The 12,274-nt window shown below is 42.5% G+C and overlaps 2 protein-coding genes across 5 annotated transcripts in view; both read right to left on the bottom strand.

The window, feature by feature from the left end:
- Nucleotides 1–12,274, bottom strand: part of LOC118649184 (zinc finger protein 615-like) — a 1,009,024-nt gene that overhangs the window by 959,614 nt on the left and 37,136 nt on the right. The gene's annotated exons all lie outside the window — the stretch shown is intronic.
- LOC118649197 (zinc finger protein 883-like) overlaps nucleotides 1–12,274 on the bottom strand; it is a 40,676-nt gene that overhangs the window by 6,279 nt on the left and 22,123 nt on the right. Inside the window, exon 1 of one of the 4 annotated variants that reach the window (XM_036296059.1) lies at nucleotides 6,963–7,506. The exons of 2 other annotated variants lie outside the window; for them this stretch is intronic. In XM_036296059.1, the coding sequence (XP_036151952.1) occupies nucleotides 6,963–6,996 (34 nt within the window). In that variant the 5' untranslated portion in view covers nucleotides 6,997–7,506. Of the gene's footprint in view, nucleotides 1–2,074; nucleotides 2,397–6,962; nucleotides 7,507–12,274 lie in introns of those variants that run through there. One more of the 4 variants, XM_036296060.1, reaches the window with a different exon arrangement.

Below are 12,274 nucleotides of genomic sequence, written 5' to 3' on the forward strand. Positions count from 1 at the left end.
CCAAAGACTAATGTCACTATTTCGAACGAAGCCTCTTTTGTCTAAGTTGATATATAGTATGTTCCTGACCAGCCAGTACGTAGCTGCTTGGTTGAATTACTGTGTTTGCAATGGTTAGATTACTATGTTGGCAGCGGCTACTAAGTATGGCTCTTAGGCTGGGTCCTATGTTGGGGGCTGCTTTGTAGGGAGGATGTATTGTTAAAAAGCCAGTGTGCACCTCACTACTTTATAGACTACTTTGCTTTGAAGAACTGTTTTGTCTAGCAGTGGTTCTCAACCTTCCTAATGCCGCCACCCTTTAATACACTTCCTCATGTTGTGGTGACCTCCAACCATAAAATTATTTCCGTTGCTACTTCATCACTGTAATGTTGCTACTGTTATGAATTGTAATGTAAATATCTGATATGCAGGATGTATTTTCATTGTTCGCAACCCACAGGTTGAGAACCGCTGGAGTGGCTCCTTGGTAGCAATGGCTACTTGGACTGCAATAAAGACTCTCTTTATACCCACGACATCTCATATCTTCTTCTCCATCTAATACCTGGCGTCCATAAAGGCCCAGTTCCTGGCAGAGAAGGACCTGTGATCTCACAGTCGAAACAAGGGTCAGAGTTTCCTCTATCAACCACTGCACTTGCACTAATGTTGACCCTATTGGCCTGCTCTGTGAAAAACCCTGGATATCTTTGTATTTACGAATCACAGAATTCTGTGGAACATTTGTGAACTCCCCAAGGTCTACTTAATCAGCAGACCCTCTAATATTTATCAGCATGCATCCCAAAAGAAATCCCTTTGACAACAACCTATCCCAGGAATAAAATCAAAAAGCAGTATGTCCCCAAAGTATTTGCCACGAAAGACTCTAAAACCGTCACTTGTCATTAAAAAAAATAATAATTTGCTACCCTTGTCGGTTTGGCTCAGTGGATAGAGCGTCAGCCTGCAGACTGAAGGGTCCCAGGTTCGATTCCGGCCAAGGGCACATGCCTCGGTTGTGCGCTCGATCTCCAGTGGGGGACTTGCAGGAGGCAGCCAATCAATGATTCTCTCTCATCATTGATGTTTCTATCTATCCCTCTCCCTTCCTCTCTACAATCAATAAAAATATATTTAAAAAATAATAATAGCCCTAACTGGTTTGGCTCAGTGGATAGAGCGTTGGCCTGCGGACTGAAGGGTCCCAGGTTCGATTCCGGTCAAGGGCATGTACCTTGGTTGCGAGCACATCCCCAGTAGGAGGTGTGCAGGAGGCAGATGATTGATGTTTCTCTCTCATCGATGTTTCTAACTCTCTATCTCTCTCCCTTCCTCTCTGTAAAAAAAATCAATAAAATATATTTTAAAAAAAACAAACACAAAACCCCCCCACACACACTTAAAATATAAAAAATAAAAAAATAAAAAAGCAGTTTCTTTAAAAAAAAAAATAAATAAAAAAAATAAAAAATAATAATAATTTGCTGCCAAAGCCACTGTGGACCCATTGACTTTTTGTTATTCTAACCTCAGCTCATGGAGCTTCAAGGGGACTAGGCTACTGGGACTTTCTCAAACCTGAAACAACACTCCACCCAGTCAAAACCCTTGATTCCATATGCCGATGAACGTATTTCTTGAGCTAGAATTGGTCCTAGAGTTCAAAGGAGTAACTGCTTCATCGAATGCGTAGACATCAACACCGGACGAAAAACAAGGACACCATCTACTAACCGATACCAAAGAAATGGAGAGCACATACAGCCTGGTAAAGAACCCAAAATATTTACCTTAAAAATGCTTGCGAGCTACAAGAGAACACAAACGGCAAAAACATAATGAAGAAATGAACACAGAACAAAAGGAGACTATCGGATAGACAGAAATCATAAAAACGAATGAAATAGAAATGTTGGTGTTGCACAATTACAATGAATAAAATGAAAAATGCAATAAAGAGTACCAAAAGCAGGCATAAAGAATATGTGCTGTCCACGACAGGTCACTAGAAATCATCCAGATGGAAAGAAGAAAAATAAATTTAAAGAATTCAGCAAATTAAATTAAGTAAAACCATAAAGTTTACCTGTAATTAGCATTATGGGAATCCCAGGAAACACTAAGGGTGTTCGTCATGGAACGAGACAGAGAGAGAGAAAAGTGGGAAAAGAAGAGGGTAGAAAATTTATTTTTTAAAAATAAGCTGAAACCAACTTCCATAATCTGAAAAAACAAATGTTAACAATCAAGAACATGCACTCTCACAGGTCCCTGTATGGATTCAATGCAAACCGTACTTCCTCAAGAAATGTTATAGTAAGATGGGAAACCATAAAAATCTTAGAAGAATCCATAGGGAGCAAAACAGCAGACATATGACCCAGGCAGTGGTTCTCAACCTTCTGGCCCTTTAAATACAGTTCCTCATGTTGTGACCCAAGCATAAAATTATTTTCATTGCTACGTCATCATTGTAATGTTGCTACTGTTATGAATCGTAATGTAAATATCTGATATGTAGGATGGTCTTAGGCGACCCCTGTGAAAGGGTCATTCGACTGCCAAAGGGTCTCGACCCACAGGTTCAGAACCGCTTCCTTAGAGGTTTGGCTCAGTGGGTAGAAAGAACATCCACCTGCAGACAGAACGGTCTCAGATTCGATTCTGGTCAAGGGCACATGCCCAACTTACCGGCTCTATGCCCAGTAGGGAGCATACAGGAGGCAGTCAATCAATGATTTTCATCATTGATGTCTCTCTCTTCCTCTCTCTCCTTTCCTCTCTGAAATCAATAAAAATATATTTTTTTAAAATAACATTAAAAAAAAATTGCAGGCATATGTCGAACCATTATCTTTACCAATACAGCTCCTAGGGCAATGGAAACGAAAGAGAAAATAAACAAATGTGACTACATCAAAATAAAAAGCTTCTACACAGCAAAAGAAACCATCAACAAAACAACAAGAAAGCCCACTGCATGGAAGAACATATTTGCCAATGTTATCTCCGATAAGGGTTTAATCTCCAAAATTTATAGGGAACTCACACTACTTAACAAAAAGAAGATAAACCATCCAATCAAAAAATGGGCAAAGGACCTAAATACATATTTTTGAAAGAAGACATAAAGAAGGCCAAGAGATATATGAAAACATGCTCAAAGTCACTAATCATTGAGAGATGCAAATCAAAACAACAATGTGGTACCGTCTCACACCTGTCAGAATGGCTATCATCAGCAAACGACAAGTGCTGGCGAGAATGTGGAGAAAAAGTCCTCTTTTGCACTAGTGGTGGGAATTCAGACTGGTGCAACCACTGTGGAAAATAGTATAGAGTTTCCTCAAAAAATTAAAAATGAAACTCCCATTTGACCCAATAATCCCACTTCGAGGAATATATTCCAAGAAATCAGAAACACCAATCAGAAAGGATATATGCACCCCTATGTTCATAGCAGCACAATTTACAATAGCTAAATTTAGAAACAGCCTAAGTGCCCATCAGCAGATGACTGTATTAGAAAACTGTGGTACATCTACATGATGGAATACTACGCTGCTGTAAAAAAGAAGGAACTTTTACCATTTGCAACAGCATGGATGGACCTGGAGAGCATTATTCTAAGCGAAATAAGTCAGTCGCAGAAAGAGAAATAGCACATAATTTCACTCATTTTTGGTGTATAATGAACGACATAAACTGATGAACAAAACTAGAGCCAGAGGAAAAAAAGTATTTTAGAATATAAGAGAAGTAATCCTATTAGTTGCAGATTTTTAATATTTCCTACAACTTTTATGATATCATACTCTGTTAGTACAGTAATATTATTATACTAAAAATCCTTTCTTGAAATTTTCATTGCATGTACTATTATATGTAAGATCATCTTTCTTAAATAATTGGTGTTTATTGCATGTAATATTATTATATTTTAAATTGTTTTTTTGAGATATTAATGTTTAATGCAAGTAACATCATTATATTTAAGATCATTTTATTTGAAATACTAGGGTTTATTGCATGTAAAAAAAAAAAAGACGTTAACATGCAAGGGTCAAAAATCAAAAGGCAAAGAGAATTGGGAAAACACAAAGAAAACGGGAACTCCTCTCACACAGGGAGATTCCTCTGAAGAAACCTTGCCTACTAGGAGAAAATAAGACGATGTATTAAAACACTCAATCAAAACCATCAACAATTTATCCACAAAACCTGATCTTCAGAAATAAGTATTTTACAAGAAACACAAAAGATAAGGAAGTTCATTGCCACTCAACCTGACTTTTTAGGCATGCTGACAAAAGTTCTTCAAGATGAAAAAAAAAATACTAAGTAGAAACATGAATACATAGGAAACTATAAATCTCACTAATAAAGGTTGAGAACAGAACCAAATTCACAATACTGCAACGCTGCATTGGTGGAATGCACATTATGTAACTCTGTTATAAAAGTTAAAATTTTAAACTAGTAAAAATAACAAAGTTGGCACTGTGTACCATAATACCTACACAACATGAAAAGATTTGACTTGAGACATCATAAATCTATAAAGAAGTGTGTGGTGGAGTCTCCAAGGGGAGAAGTTTTATATGCAATTGAAGGTGTTATTAAGATGAAATGGATTGCAAAGAGTATGACTTGTTTTATGTTAGTGTCTTGAAAAGCACAAGCAAACACTATGCAATAGATATACAAAAGAGAGAGGGGCCAAATCACTGTACAAAATCATCAAATCACAAAGGACGACCATAAGACAGGAAGACAAAGGAACTACAAAAGAGCCAGAAAGGATGTAGAAGTGGCAACAGCTGCTCCATAAACAAATTCCTCATTCAAAATGCAGAGTCACTGAAGGGATTAAAAAAAAAAAAAAAGGGAAACCAGATGCAATATACGATGAATACAAGAGGCACTAAACCTTTATGGACCCAAATAGATTGAAAATAAAGAGACAAAAAAAATATGCCATGCAAATGAAACCAAAACCGGGCAGGGGATGTGAAATTCCATCAGACAAAACAGGTCTCCTCAAAAAATGTATCACAAGAAACAAAGTTCATCATAAAATGATGTATCAATCAATTCATCAAAAGGATAACAATTTGAAATATTATTCACTAAACAACAGAATAAGTAATGATATTAAGCAACTAATATAAAATCTGAAGACAGTAAAAAAAACAAACACAATATTAGCTGGCAACTTCAACATCACTCCTTTAACGACATCCCATCCAAAGCAATAAGGAATAATTGAAGTCTGATTAGACTCCAGAGAAAAGAGAACTAAGAAATATATGCAGAACATTCCATCCAAGTGCAGCAGGAGACGCATTCTTGTCAATCGCACCTAAAACATTCTCTAAGTAGATCATGTGTTAGGTCAGAAAATAGTATCAAACTCTGAGAAGAAATCACAAGTATTTTATCTAACCACAATGTATGAAACTAGAAAACTTTTATTTTCAAGAAAGCTGGAAAATTCACAGATATGTTCAAATTAAACAACACGCTCCTGAAGGTCCAGTGGGTGAAAGAAAAACAGAAAAGAGAACTCAAATATATAGAGGCAGCCCTAGCTGGCTTGTCTCAGTGGATAGAGCATCAGCCTGCGGACTGAAGGGTCCCAGGTTCGATTCTGGCCAAGGGCACATGCCTGAGTTGCTGGCTCGATCCCCAGTGGGGGGCGTGCAGGAGACAGCTGATCAATGATTCTCTTTCATCGTTGATGTTTCAATCTCTCTCTCCTTCTCCCTTTCTCTCAGAAATCAATAAAGAAATATATTTTTTAAAAAATAGAGTCAAAGTGAATTCAAATACAATCTACCAAAGCTTATGTATAAAATGCAGGCAATGCAATTCTAAGAGGAAAGTTTAGAGCAGCCGTGGGCAAACTATGGCCTGCGGGCCGGATCCGGCCCGTTTGAAATGAATAAAACTAAAAAAAGACCGTACCCTTTTATGTAATGATGTTTACTTTGAATTTATATTAGTTCACACAAACACTCCATCCATGCTTTTGTTCCGGCCCTCTGGTCCAGTTTAAGAACCCATTGTGGCCCTCGAGTCAAAAAGTTTGCCCACCCCTGGTTTAGAGCAATAAATTCCTACATTAAGAACAAAGATCTTGCCGAAACCGGTTTGGCTCAGTGGATAGAGCGTCGGCCTGCGGACTGAAAGGTCCCAGGTTCGATTCCGGTCAAGGGCATGTACCTTGGTTGCGGGCACATCCCCAGTAGGGGGTGTGCAGGAGGTAGCTGGTCGATGTTTCTCGCTCATCGATGTTTCTAACTCTCTATCTCTCTCCCTTCCTCTCTGTAAAAAATCAATAAAATATATTTAAAAAAAAAAAAAAAAGAACAAAGATCTTGCCCTGACTGGTTTGGCTCAGTGGATAGAGCGTCAGCCTGTGGACTGAGGGGTCCCAGGTTTGATTCCGGTCGGGGGCATGTACCTTGGTTGCAGGGTACATGCCTTGGCTGCGGATTCCATCCCTAGTAGGGGGCAACTCATCAATGATTCTCTCTCATCATTGATGTTTGTATCTCTCTCCCCCTCTCCCATCCTCTCTGAAATCAATAAACAAATATTTACCCAACCCCTTCCCCCCCAAAAAATAGGACTAAGGATGTAGAGACTTCTTTCAAAAAAATACCTACAAATGACCAACAGGAAGAATATGCTTTTGCTCAAGACTCAACTGGAATTCATTAGGCTCCCTGCCACACAACCAACCACAAACCCTTCCCTATGAGTTCGGTACAGCAGGTGTTGTGACTAAAGGTATAGAAGGGAGCTGTGCAATCAAACCAACCCTGCCAGCCACAGTAACTACCCAGAAATCTGGAAAAAGCAAGCAGTGTATAAAGTCCACAGGTGAGGACAGAGCACCCCCTAGAGGTGACGGGGCATGGGGAAATGCAAAGCCAAGTCCCAGGAACCAGCCAGAGTGAGGGTCTTACCCAGGGAGGATATAAGTTCAAAGTTCTCCAGCATCACATTCAGGTACAGCTGTCTCTGACCCTCATCAAGGAGCCTCCATTCCTCCCTGGAGAAGTACAGGGCAATGTCCTCAAAGGTCACGCCAACCTGTCAGAATTGAGACAATTGAACCCAGAGCTGCAATTCTGAGAACCTAAGGTCCTGCTCCTTACACATCTTCCTCATCCTCAACCTCCTCCAGGGCTCCCCATGTTTGTGTTGTCTCCAGGCCCTAATGCCAGTGCTGGCTGCTCTCTCATCACAGTCCCATTAGTCGCTGTGATGGCCCTCAGCACAACAGATGGGTTGAGTTGTGACACCAACCACCAGGCAAAAAAGAGAATATCAACAGTCCAGACTAAAACAAATGAAACACCATCTAAGCTCTGGTCCATGCTGTAGGGCCCCAGCGTTCCTGCCAAATCACGCCACGAAGACAAAGCCAGACCTGGATTTATTTATACTTCACACATTAGTCCCCACACCAGCCCTAGCTGGTTTGGCTCAGTGGATTGAACGTTGGCCTGTAGACGGAAGGATCCCGGGTTCGATTCTAATCAAGGGCACATGCCCGGGTAGCAGATGCCGTGGAGGAGGCAGCCGATGGATGATTCTCTGTCATCGTTGATGTTTCTATCTCTCTCTCCCTCTCCCTTCCTCTAAAATCAATAAAAACATATATTTTTAAAAAGTCCCAATACCAGGTCTCCGGGACCATCAGCTCACACTTCCTACAGATGTGCACACCACTGTGTAATGTCTACCTCCTTCCCATCTTCAGACCCCAGGTTCACGCCTCAGCCGACACCTTCCTGCTCCACACTGTGGACTCTCTGGACTCACCCATGAACTTGGCACAGGGCACCCAGAGAGAGCTTGTGAGGGTTGAGATGGATCTACCACAACCCAATTCCTGGGGGACCCCACAGCCTGGGGAAAGCAGGGCTTGAGGCTCTGAAATCCTCCCTGCCGGTCGCTGATTTTTGCTTTAATACTCACAGCCCACACCCTCAGGGGAACTTCAGATACTAGTCACCCCTGTCCTCTCTGCCCTGCACTTGCTGTGTCCTCAGAAGCCACAACACTCCACTCTCCCCTCCTCCTTCCTCAGGGTCCCTGGCGGGGACCTGAGCTGCGGGACGGGACAGGCGCCCTGAGCCCAGGCTGCAGGGTTGAGGGTCAGGAGGCGGTGAGAGCAGGTGTGGGGGGGCGGGGGCCGCGAACTCACCTCAGCTGAGCAACTGGGCAAGGCCATTGCCATTGGACGCCGTGCGCGGACCCAGGCAGGTGAGGCCCGAGAGGCGGGTAAGAAGCAGGGGCCGCGGAAGGGGATAATGGGGCCTCTGTTCCGTCACGGACGTGGGTGACCCGGGGGCGTCAGCGAGTTTCACTCCCACGTGCGGGCTGAGCCGGTGAGGACTCGGGCCTTCTCCCTCCGAGTATCCGCCTCTGCCCCGCCCACCTGGAGCCGTCCGCCCCGGTCTGGAGTAGATTCTGGGTGGAGACCAATAGCCGCCTAGAGAGCACCGGAAGCCCCGCCCCTGCGCGTTGTGACGCAAGGGGAACGCCTTTTCTGACCCTTCATTGGCTAAGCTGGTGGTAGTCCTCACAAGGCCTTCTGGGTAATGTGTGTTCCAGAGTCCCAGGTGGTGATCGAGGGTTTTCCCACATCAGGCCAAGGGAAAACGTGGACATGGGCTGGTAGGGACCCTGGGAAATGACCGTCTGATGGATTTAAAAAGGCGTCATTTTTCCCTCGTGAAGGCATTGGAGTCCTTGTTTACGAAAACACATTATCTGTGAGCCCAATACAGCGCGTCATAATAAAGACATGTGCCTGCATTGGAGTCTGGTAAGTTTTATCAAACAAAACACCTTCTTACACCATCGTATACGTACATGACAAATATAACACAAGAATGTAGGATAGCCCTATTCACTTTATTTTTTTATTATTTTTTAAAATATATTTTATTGTTTTTTTTTTTACAGAGAGGAAGGGAGAGGGATAGTTAGCAACAGTACTCAGCTGCCTCCTGCACACCTTCCACTGGGGATGTGCCCGCAACCAAGGCACATGCCCTTGACCGGAATCGAACCTGGGACCTTTGGGTCTGCAGGCCGATGCTCTATCCACTGAGCCAAACCGGTTAGGGCAGCCCTATTCCCTTTAACTCAGTGTTTAGAGCGTGGCCCTGCAGACTGAAGGGTACTGGACTCGATTTCGGCCAGTGTTTGTACCTAGGTTGCCGGCTCTGTCGGGATGTGGTCTTGGTGAATGCTGGAGGCTACCAATCTATGTGTCTCTCTCATTATCAATGTTTCTCTCTCTGTGTCTCTCACTCTTCTATTCTCTCTAAAGAAACAAAGGGGGAAAAAGAACGTAGGAAATATCTTTGAAATAAAAAAGAACTAACGTGTGTAATATAAACTTTGAATAAAAATACTGTTTAATTTTCACTTGAACATCAATAAACTTTTGAAATAGTGGGAGAATTGAATTCTGACAAAGTTATTGGTTTTTTTCTTAATGTGAGAATGTCACTGTAATTATCATAGTGAAAAATAATTTTCCCTTATAGACATATTAAAGATGTCAACTGAGTTGATATGAGGCATTCTCAAAATGATAAGAGTACACAAATATTCACAAATTATACTTAGAGTAAATGAAAGACATATTCATCATGAAAGGTGATCTATGTATATATAGCTCAAAAACCTTAAAATCACATGAAAGCCCTAGCTGGCTTGGCTCAGTGGACAGAACGTCAGCCAGCAGGCTTAAGGGTCCTGGGTTCGATTCCCCTTCAGTAAGGGGCGTGTAGGAGGCAGAAGATGAGAATCATTGACTGGCTGCCTCCTGCACGCCCCCTACTGGGGATCACACCCACAACCCAGGCATGTGCCCATACTGAGAATCTAACTGTGACCTCCTGGTTGGGTCATAGGTTGAAGCTCAACCACTGAGCACACTGGCCAGGCATAACTAAAAATTTTTAATTTCTACTGTGGTATTCGTTACAAGAACCTACATAGGTGATATAATTTGTTAAAACTATATGTAAAAACAAAACAGAAATGATAAAACTGGAGATTCAGAGATAAAGATGAAGGCCAGCAGGACCAGGGGTGAGGGAATGTGAGTAAGGGAGTGAAAGGGGAGTGTGTAGACCTGTGGTGTGTGTGTGTGCGCATGTGTGTGTGTGTGTGTGTGTGTGTGACAGTTACTAGTAGATCTCGTCAGAGTCTAAGGGCCTGGCAGACCACACTCTCCTAGACAAGGAGGACCTGCTACCGCCACAGGCACTCCCCGGGCTGTGCAGCTCTAGCACAGAAACCACACCATCTTAAAGGGGAAGCTGTTGCAACTAGGAGCCCAGCCTCACCACCAACCATACTGGCCTTGGACACCCTGCAGCCAGTTGGGCCAAAGTCGTGCTGCCTTACCTGCAGACCCCGGGACTCCCACCTCCCCAGCTCCTGGGCCCCTCAGTGAGTTGCTGAGTGCATGCCTATCTGACCAAGGTCGGGCTGCATCAACCACAGATTTCCGGGACTCCCGCATCCCCGGCTGCTGGCTCCTGAATCCCATTGTGATACTCAGAGTGAAACCACCCAAGCCAGAGTCCCGCTGCCTCACCAGCAGACTCTGGGACACCTGTCTTCCCTGGCTACGGGTTCTAGAACCTACAGGGAACTCATACAACTTAACAAAAGGAAGACAATCCAATTAAAAAATGGGCAAAGGATCTAAGTAGATACTTCTCCAAAATGGACATAAAGAAGGCCAACAGGCATATGACAAAACGCTGTCACAAATCATCCAAGAGGTGCAAATTAAAAGAACAATGAGGTCCCACCTCACACCTGTTGGAATGGCTATCATCAACAATTCAACAAATGACAAGTGTTGGCAGGGATGTGGAGAAAAGGGAACCCTGGTACATGGCTGGCGGGAATGCAAACTAATGCAGCCTCTGTGCAAAACAGTTTGGAATTTCCTCAAAAAATCAAAAATGGAACTACCATTTGACCCAGTGATTCCACTTCTAGGAACATATCCCAAGAATTCAGAAACACCCATCAGAAAGGACATGTGCACCCCTATGTTCATAGTAGCACAATTACAATACCTCAGATTTGGAAAAAACCTAAGTGCCCATCAGCAGATTAATGGATTAAAAAGCTGTGGTACATCTATACAATGGAATACTATGCAGCTGTAAAAAAAAAAAGAAAAAGAAAAAAAGAACGCTGATCATTTGCAACAGCATGGATGGACCTAGAGAGCATCATGCTAAGCAAAATAAGCCAGTCACAGAAAGATAAGAATCACATGATCTCACTCTTATGTGGAATCTAATGAACATAAACTGATAAAAATAGAACCAGAGACTTGGAAACATTGAACAGACTATCAAACCTCAGGGGGCAAACAGGGGAGGCTGGAGAGGGGCGAGCAGGTGGGGGGAGGAATCAACCAATGAACTCATATGCATATATGCATAACCCAATGACACAAACTATAGGGTGGCGAAGGCTTGGAGTGGGGGGAAGAGGAATGGGGGGAAAGAGACATATGTAATACTTTCAACAATAATGATTTATAATTAAATTTTTCAAAAGGCATATGGGAACCTTTAAGTAAAGGGTAATCAATAGTGGGATAGTGTGGTAATCATTAAAAAATAAAAGCAGAATAGTGTTATTTGAATGGAAATTGAATTTCTAAACTCTACATATTTGAAGACTAGAATTATCCAATTCAATATAAAATTTTTATCTTTGTCAATGTAACTAGGGCTACAAAAATTCAATTGAAGGTGAGATTTGCCCTAGCTGGTTTGGCTCAGTGGATAGAGAGTTGGCCTGAAGATGGAAAGGTCCCAGGTGTGATTCCAGTCAAGGGCACATGTCCAGGTTGTGGGCTCGATCCTCAGTAGGGGGCATGGAGGAGGCAGCTGATCAACTATTCTCTCTCATCACTGATGTTTCTCTCTCTCTCTCTCTCTCTCTCTCTCTCTCTCTCTCTCATTCCTTCCTCTCTGAAATCAATAAAAATATATTTTCCAAAAAAATGGGTAAGATGTTACTATGGGTTGAAATAGAAGCAAAAAGAAATAGGAGATCAGGTTCTGCTGTGTATGAGTGGAGTAAAGCTCTAGGACCACCTCCAATGGAATTATCTAAGAACTGTGAAGATTCAATAAAAATGATCTGTGAAAGAAAACAAACCAAAAAACACCCGGAGATTCAGCCCTGGCGGGTGTGACTTGGTTGGTTGCAGCAT

This window comes from Myotis myotis, unplaced genomic scaffold (genome assembly GCF_014108235.1).
Source record: "Myotis myotis isolate mMyoMyo1 unplaced genomic scaffold, mMyoMyo1.p scaffold_m19_p_28, whole genome shotgun sequence".
Taxonomy (NCBI): Eukaryota; Metazoa; Chordata; class Mammalia; order Chiroptera; family Vespertilionidae; genus Myotis; species Myotis myotis.